Raw genomic sequence first — 19511 nt, 5'->3', positions numbered from 1 at the left:
ATGGTATTCTCCATAATGGTGAGCTGGGCAGTGTTAATGGCCCCTGAGGTGCCCTGGTGGACAGTGCTGCAGGCCCAGGTGGAAGCAGGCACTCACTCTGCCTGACCTGGTACTGTTAAGGTTTACTTCTGTCAGCAAACACTGCATTTATAATGCCAAGGCTTTGAAGGGCCTCATCATTACTATTGTTATTTTTCTTTCAGTTTGCTGGTTTGTGCTCTAAAATGTCTAGAAGATCACCTTCTTTGATTTGACTACCTAGTGCTACATTAAGTTTTAATCTGTGCATACTTAAACTAGAATGGGCTAAAATATTTTACAGCATACTTGTAATTTGTAGGACAGTGAGTTTTGGTATTTGTTAGCTTGAGTGTTTCTTTGCATGTTTATTGTAGTAAATTACGTATTTATAGACAGCAAAATGGTTAATAGCTTCAGTAAAGGGGATCCCAAGTAGCTGTGTCTCAGTTTCTGTGTTTAGCTGGAATATGGCTTATCTGAACTACATCATGTAAATAATCTTTGTACGTGCTACGATTTTCTTTGGTCACCAAATGTCTACCAGAAGGAAGAAGAAGTCTTCCCTATTATCACCTCTTTTATAATTATGCCTTGTTCTGCCCCAACCCTGACATTTAAAAATCAGTCTGCCCAGGAGTGATTTAAGGTTTAAAACCAGGGGGTTTTACAGCAGTTTTGTCGTAGCCATACTTGTCACAATTTGCTTTGCACTGACAGTAGGCACCTTTGCTAGAACTGGGGTTCTGAACTGCTGCTTTTAATCCAAGTTTTATTTAAGAGAAATAACTGCAGGGTTATAACACCCTGCCTGTGGGTGACTGAGACCTGCTTTCTGTGTTGTGTCCTGCAGCAGAGACAGCTGGTGGGCAGCAGCAGTAGCACAAGGGTGACTTCAGAACGGGTCTGTGACAGTTACCTTTACTTATGTTCAGGAAGACAGATTTCAATTTCTGTGGTGACTCTGTCAAAACAATTCAAAAGCTTTATCTCTCACTGTAGTGATGTAGCAAACATGTTTTTACACACAATGTTTGGGGCTTTTTTCTTTATACTTTTAAAATATTAAAATAAGGCAAAATCCAGGGTTTCAAGTGGACAATATGAACAATATCAATCATTTATTGTACTGATAGGCAGATTCACTTTTCCTTTACTTCATGTACACAATTGTATTTCACATTGCATAGAGAAAAAAGGAGACAAGCAGGTAAGACGTTAAATCACTGTGCATGGAGTGGGAGTAAAACAGTGAGAATAAACTGGCTTAACCTTATTTTAGTTTTTTGTGTGGTTTTTATTCCCAGCAAGACCCCATTCAGTACCATCTACCCCTTAAATTTCTGAGGCTAAGGCTGGAGAGAGCCCAAGGCCATTTGGCCTTTCCTGAAATGGTATTTAGTTGCTTGAGTTCACCTGAGGAATTCAAGGATTCATTTCAGTGGGAGTTCATTGACTGTAATCTTGAAGAATTGAGCCTCATTGTTTGAGACACATTTCAAATAAAATGCATTTGCTTCCATATGTTAAATAAGACACAGAAGTGCATCTGAGAAGTTGTGTATAGCTAATCTGCTAACCTGGAATTGCTTCCACAACAGTTGTACGTGGAGGCAGCATAGGTTTATTGGCATTAAGAGACAGCCCAGTTTCCTTCCTTCTCCAGTACTTACTGGGAGCAGTGGCCTGGACATTCATGAAGTCGTCTGGCATAAAATTGGTGTAAAGTAAAAAGGGAGCCAGGCCCAAAAAAAACCCCCAAGGATGCAAGAAGATAGGGCTGCTTCATAGTATAGTTCCCATTTAAAAAATACATCTCTAATATAATAAAAAGCAGAGCCCACCATGTAAACTAAATTACTAAATTGTTATAAAATCTGTACTATTTTTTCTTCATTTAATGTCAAATTTTAATGCTAGTGAGATAGACTAATAATTCAGTGTAAGATTCAAGGAGGCACATTTTTTAAAATAGTCAGTTTGTCCTTTACATGGTACAGATACAAGAATCCAGGAGATACACAAACTAGACACCAATAATCTTAGGATATTAAATTTAATTATAGATTACACAGAATATGATGTAAAAACAGCAATTTACTAGAATAATTATAACCTGCAAAATGTGAAAATAGTTTAGAAAATGGATTGTCATATTCTCTGACACAGCAATAGTCATGAAAGGTACACTTATTATATCATATGTTAATCTGTTTATTAACTATACTACCTGTCATTTAGCCAGGATTTCAAGACAGATTAAAGGCATTTATTTCTGAAGTGCCTATGTTTAAATTCAGTAAAACAGCTAGATTGAGAACACTATATTTTTATCAACTACTGCATGGAGATCTATTCCAGATAAATGCTTTGTCTATATGCTATGAATTCGCAATGAGAAGAGTAATTGTAAGACTGCAGAGAGTACAGACCTGTAAGTGGGAGGTTTAACAACTCAAAATATTTCTTAGTGCCTTATTAAATTTTTGAAATCTGACATGCCGATGTCTCTTTCCTATTTCAGACCTAGATGATATTTAATCTGAATTCATGTTTCATATTTAAAAACTGCACATTTATTTGTTTTGGGAAAGATATGTGTTTATGTGTTGATCTTTTTGTCATGTAGTTTAACCAGAAATGTTGCAAGTGTCAAAGGATATGATGACCACAACAATGTCAGCAGGTTTAATTTTTCTCCAGCTGTGTTTATGAAAGCAAAAACCCAACCAAAACCAACCCTGACATATTTAGTTTCTTTTTGAATATACAGACTGGCCCAAACACTGACATTCTCTTTATCAATCTTATTGTTACAAAAACTGTACATTACAAACAGTATAGAAACAAACTGAAAGGAATGTGCCACACATCCTGGCTAATTTTCTATATGCAGTGTAAAAATACAGCCTACTCCCTTATAGTGCACAGTTATTGTGTAGAGTACATCACTAGTTAAGTGGACATGATAGAAGAGCTCTAGTTTTCCTCAGCACAGAGAATAAGAGCCAGTTCTGCTCGGTAAAGCTTTCCTCCATCAGACAAGGCCATGATGCTTTTCTTGTATGTTGCAAGGTTGGTAATGTCTAGTTCCTATTTAAAGAACAGATAATGCTTTATAATCCTGTTTAGTTATCAGCATGAACAAGTTTACTTACAATGGCAGGAAATGAGAAAAAATCCCAGGTATGCTCAGCCTGTCCAACAATAACACACTAAAATGTTTTTTATATATTTGTATGTTATCCGTTATATGATAGCCATATGTTAGCTTGCTGCTAGCTGGTGTCTCAGAAGCAAGCAAGCTCTTGACAGAGTAACTGTGTAATCACAACTCCCCTAGTTCAGGATTTACACTGCTATTATTTCCACCACAATTTTTAGTTGTACTTTGACTTCAGGAATTATGACTTAGAAGCTCTATATTTATCTTATTAGGGTGGATTAAAGCGTCCTTAAAATCCAAATTAAATCTAATCTCTAAGGGGAAAGAAGCCCTCTAGGATTACCTTTTTGTTCTTTTCACAGAGATCCTTCAGTAGGGCATCAAGTTCGTTTTCATCTATATAGCCATTGCCATCCTGAAAAATACCATTAGAGATAAGATTAAACATTTATTTTTAATTCCAGAGGTTATGGCTAGTTTGTCACAAATTCACAAAATAAGTGCCAATAAACTACACCATTAATAAAAGCATTTTTAAAGACTTACTTGATCATACATCTCAAAGGCATTATTGAATTCTTTTGCACACATTTTGACACCCTAAATGCCAAAAGGAAAACAAACCCATTAATGACACCAGTTATGTGTGATGGTAACAGGTTACCTGAAGAATGTGAATATTCATACCTGAAATTTAATAAGAAAATTTTCCTGTACAGGGAGCAGTCTTTGGAGAGAAAAAAAAAACAAAGGTCAAAATATTTAACTGTTCCCATTACAGCACTTGGTATATGATATTTGTTGTGAAAAGAAACAGAAGACATACCTGGCCAGTTCAGTAAGCTCCAACTTTCCATCATTGTTTGCATCAAACATCCTGAGCTGAAAGAATATATATATTTAATATATCAATCAAAATTAATCAACCTAATGAAGAAAATACTTATTTGGAAAACTTAAATCAAATTAACTTTGTTCTGAAATGATGTCCCCAGGTCACTTTTGCTGTGTAATAAATTTATTTTAAGTACTGACTAAGTAATTTACAGTAATTAATTCTACTGCAAAATCTTGATAAGAAAGCTGCTGAGCAATTCTGATTAACCTGCAGTAAGGTAGGTCTTACCCTGCCTGCACTGCTGAATGCATTTCCTGTATGAGAAATGTGCATGTTATTATTTATAAATGAGAGGAGTGTTGATGTGATAAGATTTTACTTTTGACTTCATATCATGATTGTGTAAAAGAATCATTATTCTCTATTCATAAAGATGTAAAACTGTTGGGTTAAGTGCAATAGAATCCAAGGCAATAAATTCCCAAGAAAGAAAACAATTGACATTTCATTCAATTGAATAGGTCTAACTATTTAAGTAAAGACAGTATTTTTTTCCTGTGAAATATTAAAAAAAAAAGTGAACAGATGTTGCAGATGATCCTATTTTCTTGATGGTATGAAAATAGGAAAATAAATCTCTCCAAATAAGCATAATTAAATTATAGTAATAACTATGTTAATATAATTTCACAAAATAAGTTATTATTATTTCTAATAATTTTAATAGCTCTACTATTAAAGTGTTTTCCTTTGAGGCCTTGAAAGAATGAGTTCCTGCCACTTGAAAGGCACAAACAGCTTCTAATAGCTGTTAGAAGTAGATGAAGATATTGTTCCTGCATAGGACTTTTACAGTATTTATGTCTGTATAGTTCCATTTTTCTACTTTTGAACATTATGTTGCACTTGCTGTGCAATAAAAGAGTCACAAAAGCAGCAGACTAGAAAGCATTGTATTGAAAGCACCACCACCCACACTGCATCCCATCACCTTCAATCCCAGTAATTTGAGATGTCATTTATAGGTAAGAGGAAAAGCAACATCCTGTACCAACGTATATACATAAACATATATCCTTTTAAAGAGGGAGCTAATGTAATGCAATGAAAAAAGGCCTAATTTCATTTTGTTAATACACAATAAATGATAAAGGATACCAGAAAAAAGTGACCAGTTCTAAGAACATTTATTTCTACACAACACCATGGTTCCTTTTAACACTTCCTTCCTTTGTATAAAAGCATCTGCCTTGTGTGCATTTCCCAGGACAACAGATTTGCATTTGAGGGAGGTAAGCAGAGGCAGCTGTGAAGTGAACTTATTTTGTATTTTGATGAGTTAGTGGCTGGCTGTTCCTGCCAGCAGCTCCTCAGGATGGTGTATTTTTTTATTATCCCTCTCTTTTCTGCAGAGATAATTGGAGAGCTGGGCTTTTTTTTTCCCTTTTAACTAAATTCTTTGTCAATGTGTATCTCTGCAGAGGCCAGAACTTATAGCACACTTTAGGATGGAGGTCAAAAAGCTCCCTGAATGAAAATGTTATCTTCAGCAGTGAAGGAACAGTGACAATTCTATGTAAATGGTTTACACCGGTACAATGAACCAGCAGACTTTTTCCAGGAGAAACACAAGTTTTTTTCAGCCAATCTTAAGCCAGTTTGAGGCCTAGTGCATCTACCTAGCATATTTTTGATTGTTACAAGTATTTTAGGATGAAAACAAGCTGGTAAAACAAAAAATGTGGATTTATACATTTCCTGAAGACCAGAATTCTGTCTTTTTTCCTTGAAAAGGCCATGAAGAAGCCAGTACTAGTCCTTAACATGGAGCGCCATAGCAATGGGATGAACGGATTGTTCAAAGGATTGGATGACCAAGGAAGCAACAGTTTTGCTATGGTGTTTATCTAAAATATCAATTATCTTCCTTGAAGCAAGGGGAGAAAGAAAGTATGCAGTATTTGTAAATCTAAGAAAGCCACCGTGCAGTGATATCTTTCAAGACACAAGACAGATGCAGCACCAAAAGAAGGCCAAATATAGAAAGTAACACCAAATTAATTTGATCTAAACAATATAATTATGACAACAACAATTTTACTCCTATGAAATGTGAAGACTTTGGTTTTACAGCTAGCAGCACACGGGAACAAACCAGGGAAAATACAATGGCTTGGCATGATACTATATAAATACCAAGAAGGTTAAAAATTTCTGGACTTCTCTTTTTGAGCAGTACTGCCCATTAATCCATTATGGGAAGTTACTGAATAACTTCCCATTAACCATTATGCCTTTAAATAAACTTACCATTATTTCTGTGTATTCCGTTAGCTTTGAGTCTTCAATCTGCTTATTTGCTTTCTGTAATAAATCTTTCAAGAAGCTCTGTTAAAATAAATAGAGTAATAGGTGAATTTTTATCTACAGTGTAAAACGTTTGACTTGTTAACTTCAGATTAAAGTAATGGGAAATACTATTTTACTTCCACTATAGTATTTACTACTGCAGTGCCAAATAAGTAGGAAAAATATTTATTAACAGCTAAGAGTATATGTTTCTTTTAGTAAGTTCAAGTATATTGCATTTTATTTGGAAAAAGTAACTAATAAAACTTCCTGCATTGTATGCCATTTGTTGTATTGTGAACATGGATAAAAGTTTGGCTTTTAAGTATACTGCTTCTAAATATGCACTATCAGTAAACTAAACTAATTAACCTTGGGTCTCCTTGAAACTTGTATGCCTAATCACTTCTTGTAGCATCTGAACAATTTTACAGAAAGGATCAATGATTAATCAAGTTTTGTCCTTGCCTATGGCATTACCTGATGCTAGAAGCGAACATTGCTTCTTCCTACTTTGTATTTTAAATGTGTGCAGCCAAATTCATTGCATTTTTGAATGAGAATTTGATGTCACATGACTTGAAACATGAGCCATTTTCACTTTAAAAAATAAGATGTTTTCCACCCATTCCGTGTTTTAAATTTCTGTACTAGATCTGTGACATTCAAAACAAGGAAGATACTAAATTGTAAAGCAAGGGCATTACAAGACCTGATGAAGGACCTAATTGCTGTCATCAGTTGGAGTGTCATTATCCTTGCAGAATTTTTGGCCCCATTTCAAGACAGAAAATGGGAGAGCTTATAAGAAAATATACTTGTATTCCTGGACCTGAATGCAACCATGTCAATAGTGGTATGACTAACCCTCCCTATAGTTCGCACAGCCTGGCCCCCTCCAGGCTGGAGACCCTTCCTGGTAGCTTGTATAATGAAGAACACGACTGAAATGTTGTGAATGGATGTTACAGAAACATGTCTAATATTTAATCTTGTGTGCTTCAATGGAAAATAGAACTGGAAGAGAAATTAAAAGGCTATTCAGTCCATGTCTCAAGAAAGGATTCTATCTATCTAAACTTCCTGAATTAGTCTCTGATCTGAGCTATTGCCAAACCTTTCCTAAATACAGGCAGTGATGAAGAGTCTGCCTCCCCCTTACACAACATATTCTACTGCCATTACTATTGTTAGAAAGTTTTCTTGATTTTCAGCTTAAATTTCACTTACAAAGTTGTAAGTGGGTATACCCTTCCCATAGCAAATACTTTAAAATGTTTAGGCTTGCCAAGAAATACTGATCTAAAATTAAAACTGGACATTTATGTCTTATTTTCAGTGTTAAAATGACCTCTTTCTATGAGGCAAATGAAACCTCCCAACACAAGAGAGATGAACCATCAGAGATTCAGTTAAAATGTCTTCATTCTTCAGCGGGCCCTCAATCAACCCTGCCTTTTAAGTTCTATTTTAAAATATAGCAGTCAGCAGGCATCATCTAACAGCTGGAGAGTTCTCAAGTGCTACCTTTTCCTGATCCTGCAACTTTAAACACTGGTCTGGTGCAACCAGTCAGCAGAAGAATGGGCTTGTCTGCCTGAGCGTTACCCTAAGCTTAGATCCTCAGCAAATGTCACACAGATATCAAACTCAAAAGAGAAAGGGAAAAGGAAAAAAGATGTGAATTTTCTGTGATGGATTTCTTTTCTGAGCAGAAGAACAGTAAAGATTTTGAACAGTTTGATCTCCTGGTGCTTTATTTAAACTTACATCGCTCTTCTTTACGCCACATATGGACAAAATAGTCCAAATTGGACTAGATCAATAAACACAGATAGTTCTCTTGATATGAATGGCTTTGATTCCTTTGAATGTAAAGCTACAATAATGAATCAAATGCAGTTGAACTGTGGAAGATGGCACCTTTCTACTCAGAAAGCTGCTGGATATGAGCATCTCTGCTATGAAGAAAGGCAGAGGGAATTGGGACACTTAAGCTTGGAGAAGAGGAGCTTCAGGTGAACATCATCAAAGTATATAAAAGCATCAAGAGAGGGTGCAAAGAGGATGGAGCTAGGCTACTGACAGGACCAGAGGAAATGGTCTAAAAATGAAACACAAAATGTTCCTTCTGAGCATCAGGAAATATATTTTCACTGCAAGGATGCCACAGCACTGGCACAGGTTGCCCATGGAGGCTGCAGAGTCTTCATTTTTGGTGACATGTGAGGGCCATCTGAACAAGGTCCTGGGCAACTGGCACTGGGTGGTATTGCCTGAGCAGAGGGCTTGGACCAGATGACCTCCTGAGGTTCCTAACAACCACTCTGGGATTTTGTGACACTAACTCAGCATTGACAAATTGGTGTTGGTTGTATGACTAGGGAAATGAAATCACTCTAGTTTCAAGATTTCTTAACTGTGCAAGGGCGAGATGGCTAAGGGAGTAACCTTGATCCTGCTCTTGTTTGTGCATATTAAACCAAGCAGAGGCAGCACAATACCATTTGTGCCAGCCTAGCAGTATTAGAGTTAGGAAATTGCAGGGTTATGTCGTACTTTAGACAGCATCAACTGTCCAGCAGCATAGTGATTAACAGTAGTGATGCTCTTAAGAAAAAACACAAGAAAGCAGTTCTTTTCCCTAAGAGGCCAAAAAAGATAACCAATATGGCTGTCAGAGACTCATCTTGCTTTCTTAATCTTTCTTACTTCTAAACTACCTGATACCCTAAGTAATTTGATACCAACACTGATCTGAATTAAAACATGGCTTAAAAAACATGGATCAGATTAGAGTTTCACTTTAAATAATTTACTGGCAACAAAAACATCAGCTAATTGTATTGCATTTTTTGTCATGTTTGAAATGCAAAAACATGCACAGGTGGGTATCTGAAGAAAGAGATAGCAGCACAGGCTGTAATCCAACACCTGTTCTCATGTTGTGCATGCTCATAGATGGTACAGGTTTACCTTAAGCTCCTCAGAATCAATGAAGCCACTGTGGTCGCTGTCATATTTCCTCCATGTCTGCAATCAGAATGGGAATGCTTTAATGACATGTTTATGGCAAGCAGGTCTTTGATGGTTTTGTAATAGACAACTTTTCATACTGTACCTGCATGAAATCTTCACTTGACTTTAGCTGCTGGCATCTGAAGAACAACAGGAAATTCTCTTCTGTTGGCAATACCTGAGCAAGCTGTGAGAGAATTTAGGAAAGATTAAATTTTGGCTTTTCATCAGGCCAGTTGAGCCTGTAATAGAGTATGAATATTTTTTTAATTGTGGGGAATTCCTTGTGCTCATACTGCTGCTGCTGCTGTATTGTGGCCCACTTGGAAGCTTCATGCTGCTAGCTGCAGTGCTTGGAAGGTGCCTCTGAAAGGCTCTGGCCTGCAGCTTTGTCATAGCCATCAAGGTCAAACAGAACTTGAGGTCTGAGAGGAGGGAGTGAGGTAGCACTTTACCAAAAGGATAGCTGGGGAAAGGGGAAAAAAATTCACCCCTGCAGATTTAGAATCTGTATTAAAATCCATTGAATCAGCATGAAGGGAAAGCATAACACAAGGATTCACAGAGGGTAAGTGTGAAGGACCATGAATTAGAAAACAGGAATATAGGCTACTCAGATACCAAGGAAGAGCAAGAAAGGAAGGATCGCTGACATGAAGAACACGTGTAATGTAAATGGTTAAATATAAGGAAAAGCGAGGAGAAAAACCCTGGAAAATAGGGACGGTAAGGGATGGCAGTTCTCATTTGTCAGTCACAGAGACATGTTAAAAACGAGCTATAAATAAAAGAAAGAAATCAAGAGGCCTTTTAGCCCTGCAAAACTGGGGATGGTTCTTCCAATGCCTCTTCTCTACAAAAGGCTTTTTTAAAATCAGACATTATTGTACTGATTATTGAAAATGTTCATTTACTATAACTCAATTTTGGCAAGTGACAAATGTAGAAGATGGAAAGTATGCTGTATAATTTAATGTAAATTCATGATTTGTTTTTAACAAAAGCCCAATTTTTTTCTTCTGTTCTCAAAATGTATGAAATATGTTTTGATTAAAAAAAAACTTTTTACTTGAAGAATAGACCAGCTGTGCTTACCATGGAGAAAATGGAGGAAGACAGATTTCTTAGCTGCATTCTTTTATGTAAAATGACATCTGCAGACTTTCTGGAGTCCCATCTTAAAATTTTGATTCAAATTTTTGTTTTTCTGCCTTCGTTTCACACCCTCAAATCTTTTGCTCTGTTTCAGTGCTATTGCCTAATTGCTGAGGCTTTTTTATTGGGAACCAGCAGAGCTATAAGTGACTTCAGCTCTCACCTCACAGACACAACAAAGTTATGGAGACATATCTCTTGTTTCTCTACAATCATATGTGCAGGAATCAGTTAAATTCTTTCATTTTTGGTACAGCTGAAAAGACACATCAGAGCACTCTCCTTACCGAAATGGCGCAGCTGATGACAGCCTGTCAGGCCCATCAGAACTTCCTGAGTGCTTTTGCTAAGTGGCTGAACATGAAATCAAAATCAACCCAAGAAATGCGTTTTTGTCAGCAGCTTTCAAAACCTACTCCATCATAAATAGAATTTACACGTATGGGTGAGTATATATTTACGTGTTCACAATAGCTAAATGTGTCTAACTCAGTCCTGATTTATGAAAAAATGTCTTTATTTCTCCAATGACAGAAAAGCTTTGATTTTTAGAGTATGCTCCTATTTAACAGCAAATGTTGAATGGAAGAACTATTCAGAATAAAAAAGATAGTTTGGGTAAAGTGACTGTTTATAACAATGGGAAAGGATTTGCTTGTGTGGAAAATATAAATAAGATGTCGTTCAATGACATAGCTAACTCCTGTGAATTTTGCAAGGGCACCATAAAATAGTAACTGTCCAAAGGATCATTAACAACTTATTAGCAGTATGAAACTGTAATTGAGGCACAGAATATATTACCTCTGAAAGAAAATTACCTTATTTTAAGCTATACCTCTCACCCTTTGTAAGTCTCAGGGGAAAACATTAAATTGCTTTTTGTGGAAAACTCTGCAGTATTAAGGGGATGAGTAGATTGTGTGGAAACTGGTTCAACTTCCCAGTCCCAGTTTTATACCACTACCAAGATGAAAGATGAAAACCTGGTGCTATTTTAAGTGATGACTTTTTTGTGAGGATAAGCATAGCGGGATTTTGTGAGCATCTTTGAGCAAGATTGCAGACCACTGCAAGTCTGTGTATGGCAGCAATAGAAGTTTAGTGAGCCTTGAGCTTTGCTGCTTTTATGGAGAAGGTTGGTTATCTCTGGCTCACAAATAATAGAGAACAACTACAAAACCTGAGACTGGCTTGACTCCTCTCTGGTCAGCTGCAGGCTGATGTGTGTCTTTATAGGCTACCTAGCCTATAAAAAACCTAGCGGAAAAAAACCTCTCAGTACCTAAACCAATATGAGAACTATTTTCTAGACATTGTTCTCTGAGTAAATTCCATTGATATTTAATGTTATTTAAAATGCCTTTTGCCTGATAGAGTGAATTTGCTTTTTAAAATCCCATAATAGAGCATGGGAGTACAAAGAATATTTTAGGCTAATAAGTAGTCGATTTTTTGGCAGCAGTAATCTTCAAATAATTTGAATGTGAAATTGCTGCAGCTCTGAGTTTTGAAACCTTGAGTTTCACAGCCACATTTTAGTAAAAGCATTGGTCTCAATGAGTACAAAAGGTGAATTAAAGGTCTCTTACACAATGGAAAGAAAGTGGGTAGGTCAGGCTCTGCCTTTAGCTGGAGGACACTGGATAATAGCCAGCAAACTAACTGCAGTGTGCTTGCAAAGACAGAATCAACGCTTGATCTGAGCTGAAAATCCACTTTTTCCTCTATGAAGCCACCCAGGCCTCCTCCTTATCTCAGTCAACAGACCTTTCCTGAAAGCTCATTATTGGCTGGCACATTCTTTGTCAAATGCTGGGTGTCCATTTTGAGTGCCGGGAGTCTGAATGGCTTTACGTAAGTTTTCTTGAACAGCATCCACACAGCTTTCAGAAAAAACTATTTGATGTACTATGTAAATGGGAACAATCTGGAATTACGGGATAATTTTTTTAATACAAGGAAGGAGAGTCAAGTCCAAGTTCCAAATTTAATATCATACTGCTCGGCACGTACCACACATTTCATGAGTCCCATCAGCAGTTTCCAAATCAAGCTTCATGCTGATGTAAGGGAAACAAAATACAGCTATTGGGTTTGGAAACTGCTATATTAAGGAAGAAAGTCCCTTTAGCACTGAACTCCATACTACCACTATTCAGTTGCTTCCGTGAATGCTGAGCATGCTTGGCCCTTCACTGGGGGTGGTGAGCCATATCAGACCCTATTGGATTTGCTCATCTTCCCTCATTAAGTCAATCTCAGAATCAGAAATAGAATTTGAAAGGTAAAACTTCCAGTTATCTTTCCTAAGTGAAGAAGCACAGTCTTTTTCAAGCACTGTTCACACATTCTTGTTGCATCAGTGCTAGCTCCACAGATATTAAAAAATACTAATTTAAATAAAATTCTTCAATAACAAATAAATTAGCATTTGTTAGTCCAAAACAAAAAGAGTTGTTATACCAAATAAACTCTACTTCTTTCTAGATGCAAAGATATTTGATCAATGCTAAGTATTGTTAAAAAGTGCACTTTTAAAAATCAACTGTGGCTGCAAGTGAAACAAATTGTTCATATTTCTATGGTAGTTTAGTCACAATTACATATGTCTTTAAGGAAGTGTATAAAATTCAGACATACGACTAAGGAGAAAAGATATGAAACGATCTATTGTACTTTCTATACTTTCTATTGACTTCTACAGATTCTATCAGTCCTCAGTTTTAAAATTAGATACTGACCCAAAGCTGGTCACTGTAGAAATTTTGCAGGCCTGGCTTGTTTCCAGCTGTTTTTTAATTAGCTCTCTAGATCAGATTTCTTATAATCAGGAAAAAAATACAGTATCATTTAATAATAAAACCGCAGTCTAACTGCACTCAGAGTGACATAAATGAGTCATTGATTTAAGCTTAGAGAAGTGACTTCTCAACTGTAACCCTATAACCCAACAGACTCTCCGTTTTGAATTGCAGTGCTGAAGAGTGAAATTCAGAGAAAACACAATGGCTCCCTTCTTCCTATCAAGTTGTCTAAGTTATACAATTGTTGAGCAGCCGTACGAGGAGAAGCTGGTTATCTTCAGCCTCTTCAGAAAATGGGAGCAAGGAATGTGAGAATTTCTGCCTGCAGTTCTGTTAAAGTTCAGGAGAGGAAATCCTAAGAAATTCATTCTTAGTCATAATTAACATGCTGACTTACTTGGGTCACATATTTGTGGTTTTTTAGAATAGACTACATACAGTGACTGCCCAATTAACTTCACTCAGATGTTATAATCACTATTAGGAATGGTGACAGAGTATGAGTTCAAAATCACAGGTAGCACTACATCACATTTCTCATCAAATTACCTTTTTATTTAAATTTCTGAAATGGAACTTTATTCTGCTTTGTAGAAAATTTAAATTGCTGTTGCTGCTTATTTGTATTGAATGAAGAGAGAAAAGTTAAATATTTGTGGTGAAATGTCTGGAATGTGGTAAGGAATACATTACTTGTTAATGAAAATGTTTCATTAGTGAAAAGAAAAAAAAGATCTTAAGGGCAAGGAAGAAATATTCTGTGTATCTAAAAATCCAAAGTATTGGCATATTATGTTCACATTGTTCTGTGCTAAATGTATTTTCTTCAAGTAAAGTTACAAAGTAACTGTCTTACCTCAACTATACCTATTTTTCCATCAGTAGATTTCCCATATTGGTCCACAAAGGCTTTCATTTCAGGAGTTAAATCCTACAAAGTTACAATGATAGAATCATTACTTTAAAATACAATAAACATATGTAAACAAACTTGAATAATCTATTATTTGCCAAATAACATAGCACATTTAATGAAGTACTCACACATTGCAGCTACACTCGTCAAGTTTAAATGATTTTTTTTTTCATTTTACTTCCTAGGGAATTCTATTATAGCCAGTGTGAATGATTGACATCTAAATGCTTAGAATGCTATTTTCATTTACAGAATGAAGAAATTATAAAGACAGATGTGTTGGAAGATGTGTCTAACAGTTCCTTTGTTTGAGATGGTGACAGTGAAGTTCATAGGCAATTATTACTCCATTTTCTCAGTTTTCATTTTTAAATTAGTAACTTGAAGGCAGTGCAGAATCTTTCAAAATAAGGAAAAAATTTCAGTATAATACATCTGAACACCAAAATAGTCTTTCCACATCTTTGAGTGGATTTTTCCTGAACAATGGATGCTATTTTAGTCTTAAAATCTCATCACAATATCATATTTTTCACTGTTTAGTATTTGGTATCATGGAAACAGAGTCAAAATGTCACTGCTTAAACGTAGAAAGGGAAATTTAGTCAGGAGAAAACCTTAAGCAGTACCTTTAATCTGACAGAATAAACCATCATCGTTGTCCATATAAATTATGGTCCCTGCTATACATCTGTCTTCTAAAGACTATTCTCATTCTGGGATACAGCAAAAAGTGCCAGCCTTGGGGTAAATATCTAAATATTTGATTTCACACTTCAACTTGACCTGCCTTTCTTTGATATGAGATGTCATCAACCTTCAGTACTGATTAAACTTTTAATTTTAATTGTATTTCTTAGAGGTCAGAGGTAGAGAAACCATTCAGCAAGAATAGGGTTGCAGTTATACTGAAACAATGGACAATTCTACAGTTATAGATGAAGTTATGTCAGGAAATTAAAGGTTTAGTTGTTATAACAGATCTGATTATATAGGACCTAAGTGATTTTCTCACTGGAGGCACAGGGACTCTCAGCTGTACAAAGTCCATTGCAGCTTGTCCCAAATTTCACCTGCCACAGCTAACTAAAATGTCAGTTCCTTGTGGCTGATACAGCCACGGCCTAGTATCCTATTTCTGTCAAAGTCATCCATAGCAAGTTAGTAATTTGCCCTGCCTTTAATTAGAGATGTGGTTATTAATACAATGGACTTCAAAGTCACCTTTCATCTAATGATCCCATAGTGGGGACAAGTTTGCTTAGCAGATTGAATGGAGAATTAGACACTTGGATTTTAATTAGTCCTGGTTAAATATTTTACTAATCTTTCTAATAGCCACTCTGCAGCGCTGGACAATGTCCAGCCATTGAAAGAGGCACAGTTGATTACAGGTTAAACAAACCAGGAAAATTATCCTCTAGTTCATTATTCAGAAATTATGGTGAGTTTTTCTGGTGTTCACTTAACCTGCTCATGAGCTGCTTGAAAAGTTATTTGAGTTATGTTATTCAAATAAATATTTTTGGTCAAAAAAATTGCCTAAACTTAACCAAGTCTAGTCCTAAACCTGATACAGATGCAGTGCTCAATTTTTGAGATAAAGAAACCAGCCCTTCATGTCTTAATCAGACACCTCAGAAAAGATACTTTTCCAAGAAGTGAAAAAAGTTAGCTTTTTCTGATATGATTTGACAATGTAAGGATAATTGGCACTACAGAAACACTGACATAATTGTACTCATAAATAACACACTTCTGTCCAGAAATATTGTCATTATCTATATAGACAGGGAAAGTTAAAAACAGATGTGGAATAGCTCAGACCCACCTATTGGCACTTTATCAACCTCTGCGCTGGTCGCTTATACCCCAGGGTTCCTTTTGGCAATTGGCACTCCCAAATAGAGAATGTATTGCATAAATGTGTGTCACAATAAACAGAAACTATGTTGATACACTTTCGTGGCTTTTATCTTTAAAAAATAGTTCATTTAACATGGCTGAAGTTATACCAGATCAATTCAGTATCTACCATAACGCATGAAACAAAAAGGCCTAATGTTTCCAAAGCCCAAGCACTAAACCTTCTGAGCAGACATTCCCCCTTCCAGGGGAGCTAGCCTGAATCAAGCTGCATGCCACCTCTCTGTCTGAGAAAAAAGCAGCTGTGAAAGTACAGGCTTACTGAGTGGATTAATGCAAGGATTAGCATCAGAACATAATTAGAACAGTTCTGCAGTTGGGAAGAATATTGGGAAATATTAAACCATCCTATTCAATGACAGCATCAATGTGATTCTTTAATGCATGTGGCATGACTGATGTAAAATCCAGCTATGAAGAATGCATAATTGAATATTTCAAAAATAGTGAGCAGAAGAGCGACCTGAAATGCAGAAGTTAATGATGACAAAGAAGCTTTGGGGTGTTAAAAGAAGGACAGACAAGGAAATGACATATAACCTACACTAGTTTCTCAATGTGTCCCTCCTGGCAAAAGAATAGATATTCAAAGATACTGAATTAGTATCCCATGAGACAAGAACTGAACTAATGAGATGCTTGTTTAGCAAATGAGCCTTCAAGTGCAAGAACCAGGTTAGATTTGAAACCTAAAATGACATATAGCCGTGCACCAGAGCCCACAGAGCAGGTGCTGAATTTGGTTTTGCTACTGCAGATTGCTCTTTCCAGCAGAACACTCCAAAGCTAGGTTTGAATCGGAGAAATGGGACAGAAAAACCTAAACATCCGAGCATTTTTAAAATACAGTGTCAGATACTGTCAGGAGTTATTTTAAAAAACCCACATAAATTATAACATTTGTAGCAGATAAGAATAATCCTGCAAGGGTTTCTGTGTTGCTTTGAGTAGGATATGTTTTTAAGAGATCCACACTTCCTTCGAGAGACAAAAATTATAAATTTTTGACTTAAAATTATAAATAATTTTTACCTTGAACTTCTAAGCAATTTAACTACTCAATAATATATTAGCATTTCTACCAACAATGCCATTCATACTAAACATAAAAAGGCTTCAATATCTTCTTTCTACTGAGCAAACTTCAGTTTCCTGCACTTTAGCATAGAAGAGAGATTTGTTCTGTTGCAGTACTTGAAATGTATCAAAGTTGTTTAATCTTTTCTGTGGAAAAAAAATAGACCCTTTCCTTCTAAAATACCCTCACTGATTTTCCAACTTTGTGTTTTCTTGTGAATTTTTTAAACTTCAATTTTGCTTCATTTTATTTTAAATTTTGGTTTGGACTTACACTCAGGAAAATGAGAGCCTACACCAACATCTCTTGTCAGAATTAACTGCTACCTAGACTGCAGTAACATTAGAGGCATTGCTGAGAGACAGATTTTCATATGTGTAAAGTTTGTGCTCATACAATTTATATGATACAATTTCCACAAAACCAATTAAGATTCATATAAATTATTTTTTCTGCATTTAGGTCTAAAATATATAGGAATTTTCAAAGCAAAGTTAATTATTGAAAAGCTATATCTCAATTTGGAGGCATTCTTATTAGAAGGTATTAATCTCTTTTCTCCATGCACACATCATCCACTTAAACTATTTCTTTTTCTGTTTCTTCAGAATTCTTTTAGCATAGATTTACTTAGACTGATTCTATTAAGTTATATATTGGGCTTTGATGCTAAACGTGGCTGTGTTTTTACATGAAATCTTTAATTTCTTTCTTTCTCCCTTTTCCTCTCCCTCCCTACATGGGTATCATTTAGAAGAAATTAATAATAAATTTTTCAATAACTCATACACTGATGTGTTTTGGCAACACTTTCAAGAACTTTGCTGTCTCTCTGAGCCATTTTAATAGCCAGGATTTGGTACTCGTACTCCTGGCGAAGAGCAATAAGTGTTTAGGAGTCATCTGCAGATCTATTTAGTGACCACCAAGGGGCAGAAACGCATTTCAGCCCGTGCTGCCCATTAGGTGACAAATTAAGAGTCCAACTACCCTGAATGATAGGTTTTTCTCTTTCTGTTTTATGTTTTTCCTCGTCCTTTTTTTTTTTTTTTTTTTTTTTTTTTTTTTTTTGGTGTGCGTGTATCTCTCCCCCTGTCTGGATCAGGTCAGATTAATTGCCATGGGATAAGATCCCATCCAAGACAAAAAGACAGCATCCATACATTTCCTAACTTTTCTTTTTAGGCACTGTCAGAAGTATCAGCTTGTAGCCTCGCGAGGTACGAGCGGGAGGGCTCATCAGCGAGGCGGACCCTGGTTTCACCTTTCCAAGGCAGACGATTTATCGGATTTGCAACCTGCTCATTCCTAACCAAGCTATTTCCCTCTGCCCGGTGCGGCTGGTGCGTGAACCGCGGGACGGCAAGCGAGAACACAAGGAACCGGGGCACTGGAGTTTGCTCAAGAAAACTCTTCTTTCCCGAGGAAGACGGAAAAGTGGGGCGAAACATTAACCTACCAAGCCTGCCTTCTTCCGTGCCTGCTGCAGCTCCTGGATGAAGTTTTGTAGCTCCTTCCCGTCCATGAACCCATTGCCTGAATGAACAACAGAAAGAGTTACGGCTGCCGGCACCGCTCCCTCCAAACTCTCTCCGTTCTCCAGCGCCGTCTCCGACCCGGCTGCTCCCTCCCGGTCCGAGCGGCTCCCCCGCGCTCTCCCGGCACCGGCCCCGCTCCCGATGGCTCCGGGGCTGCGGCGGCGGCGGGACCGGGCCGCTCTGGGGCGGGCAGCGCCGCTGTCCCCCCAGCCTCCCGCGGGCTCGCCCCCCGCGCCCCCCGCGCCCCCGCCGCCCCGGAGGGAAAGGAGTCACCGTCGGAGTCGTAGTGGTGCCAGATCTCGAAGAACTGGGCGGCCGAGATCTCCACGCCCTGCAGGTGGGTCTCCGCCGTCATGGTGGGCGCGGGGCGGCGCGGGGCGGGGGGGCGCTGTCCGCGGTCCTGACTCGCCTCCGACCGCGGCCGGCGCGCAACCACAGCGGCGGCTCCGACGGCTCCTCCCGCCGCCGCCCCGCCGAGGGCTATTTATGAGGCCGTCCCGGCCGGGCCACTCCCCCCGGCGCTGCCCTCCCTCTCCGCGGGGCCCGGCGCGCCCTGCCCGCCCTGCGCGGGGGGGCCGGGGTCTCCCCACGGCGGCACCTCAGCCGGGGCCGGCCCGGCGGCGCGGCCCTCGGGAACCGACACCCGCGGCGTGGGAGGGGTGTGTGGGTGCCGGGCGAGCGGCCCCGAGCGCAGGGAGCAGC

General features: G+C 37.9%; 1 protein-coding gene across 1 annotated transcript; it reads right to left on the bottom strand.

The window, feature by feature from the left end:
- Positions 1–1110: 1110 nt before the first annotated feature.
- CALB1 (calbindin 1) lies at positions 1111–19209 on the bottom strand. Its single transcript, XM_058035367.1, has 11 exons — positions 19083–19209; positions 18731–18807; positions 14208–14282; positions 9493–9576; positions 9348–9404; positions 6333–6410; positions 4011–4066; positions 3872–3911; positions 3731–3784; positions 3528–3599; positions 1111–3111 (listed from the first exon to the last, which is right to left on the bottom strand). The coding sequence occupies exons 1-11, from the start codon at positions 19162–19164 to the stop codon at positions 2998–3000; spliced, it is 789 nt and encodes a 262-aa protein (XP_057891350.1). The 5' UTR covers positions 19165–19209; the 3' UTR covers positions 1111–2997.
- Positions 19210–19511: the final 302 nt, after the last annotated feature.

The sequence above is a fragment of the Melospiza georgiana genome, chromosome 1, assembly GCF_028018845.1.
Source record: "Melospiza georgiana isolate bMelGeo1 chromosome 1, bMelGeo1.pri, whole genome shotgun sequence".
In the NCBI taxonomy this organism is placed as follows: Eukaryota; Metazoa; Chordata; class Aves; order Passeriformes; family Passerellidae; genus Melospiza; species Melospiza georgiana.
The sequence above is the reverse complement of the archived record's forward strand: the minus strand, read 5'-3'. Positions and strand labels throughout refer to the sequence as shown.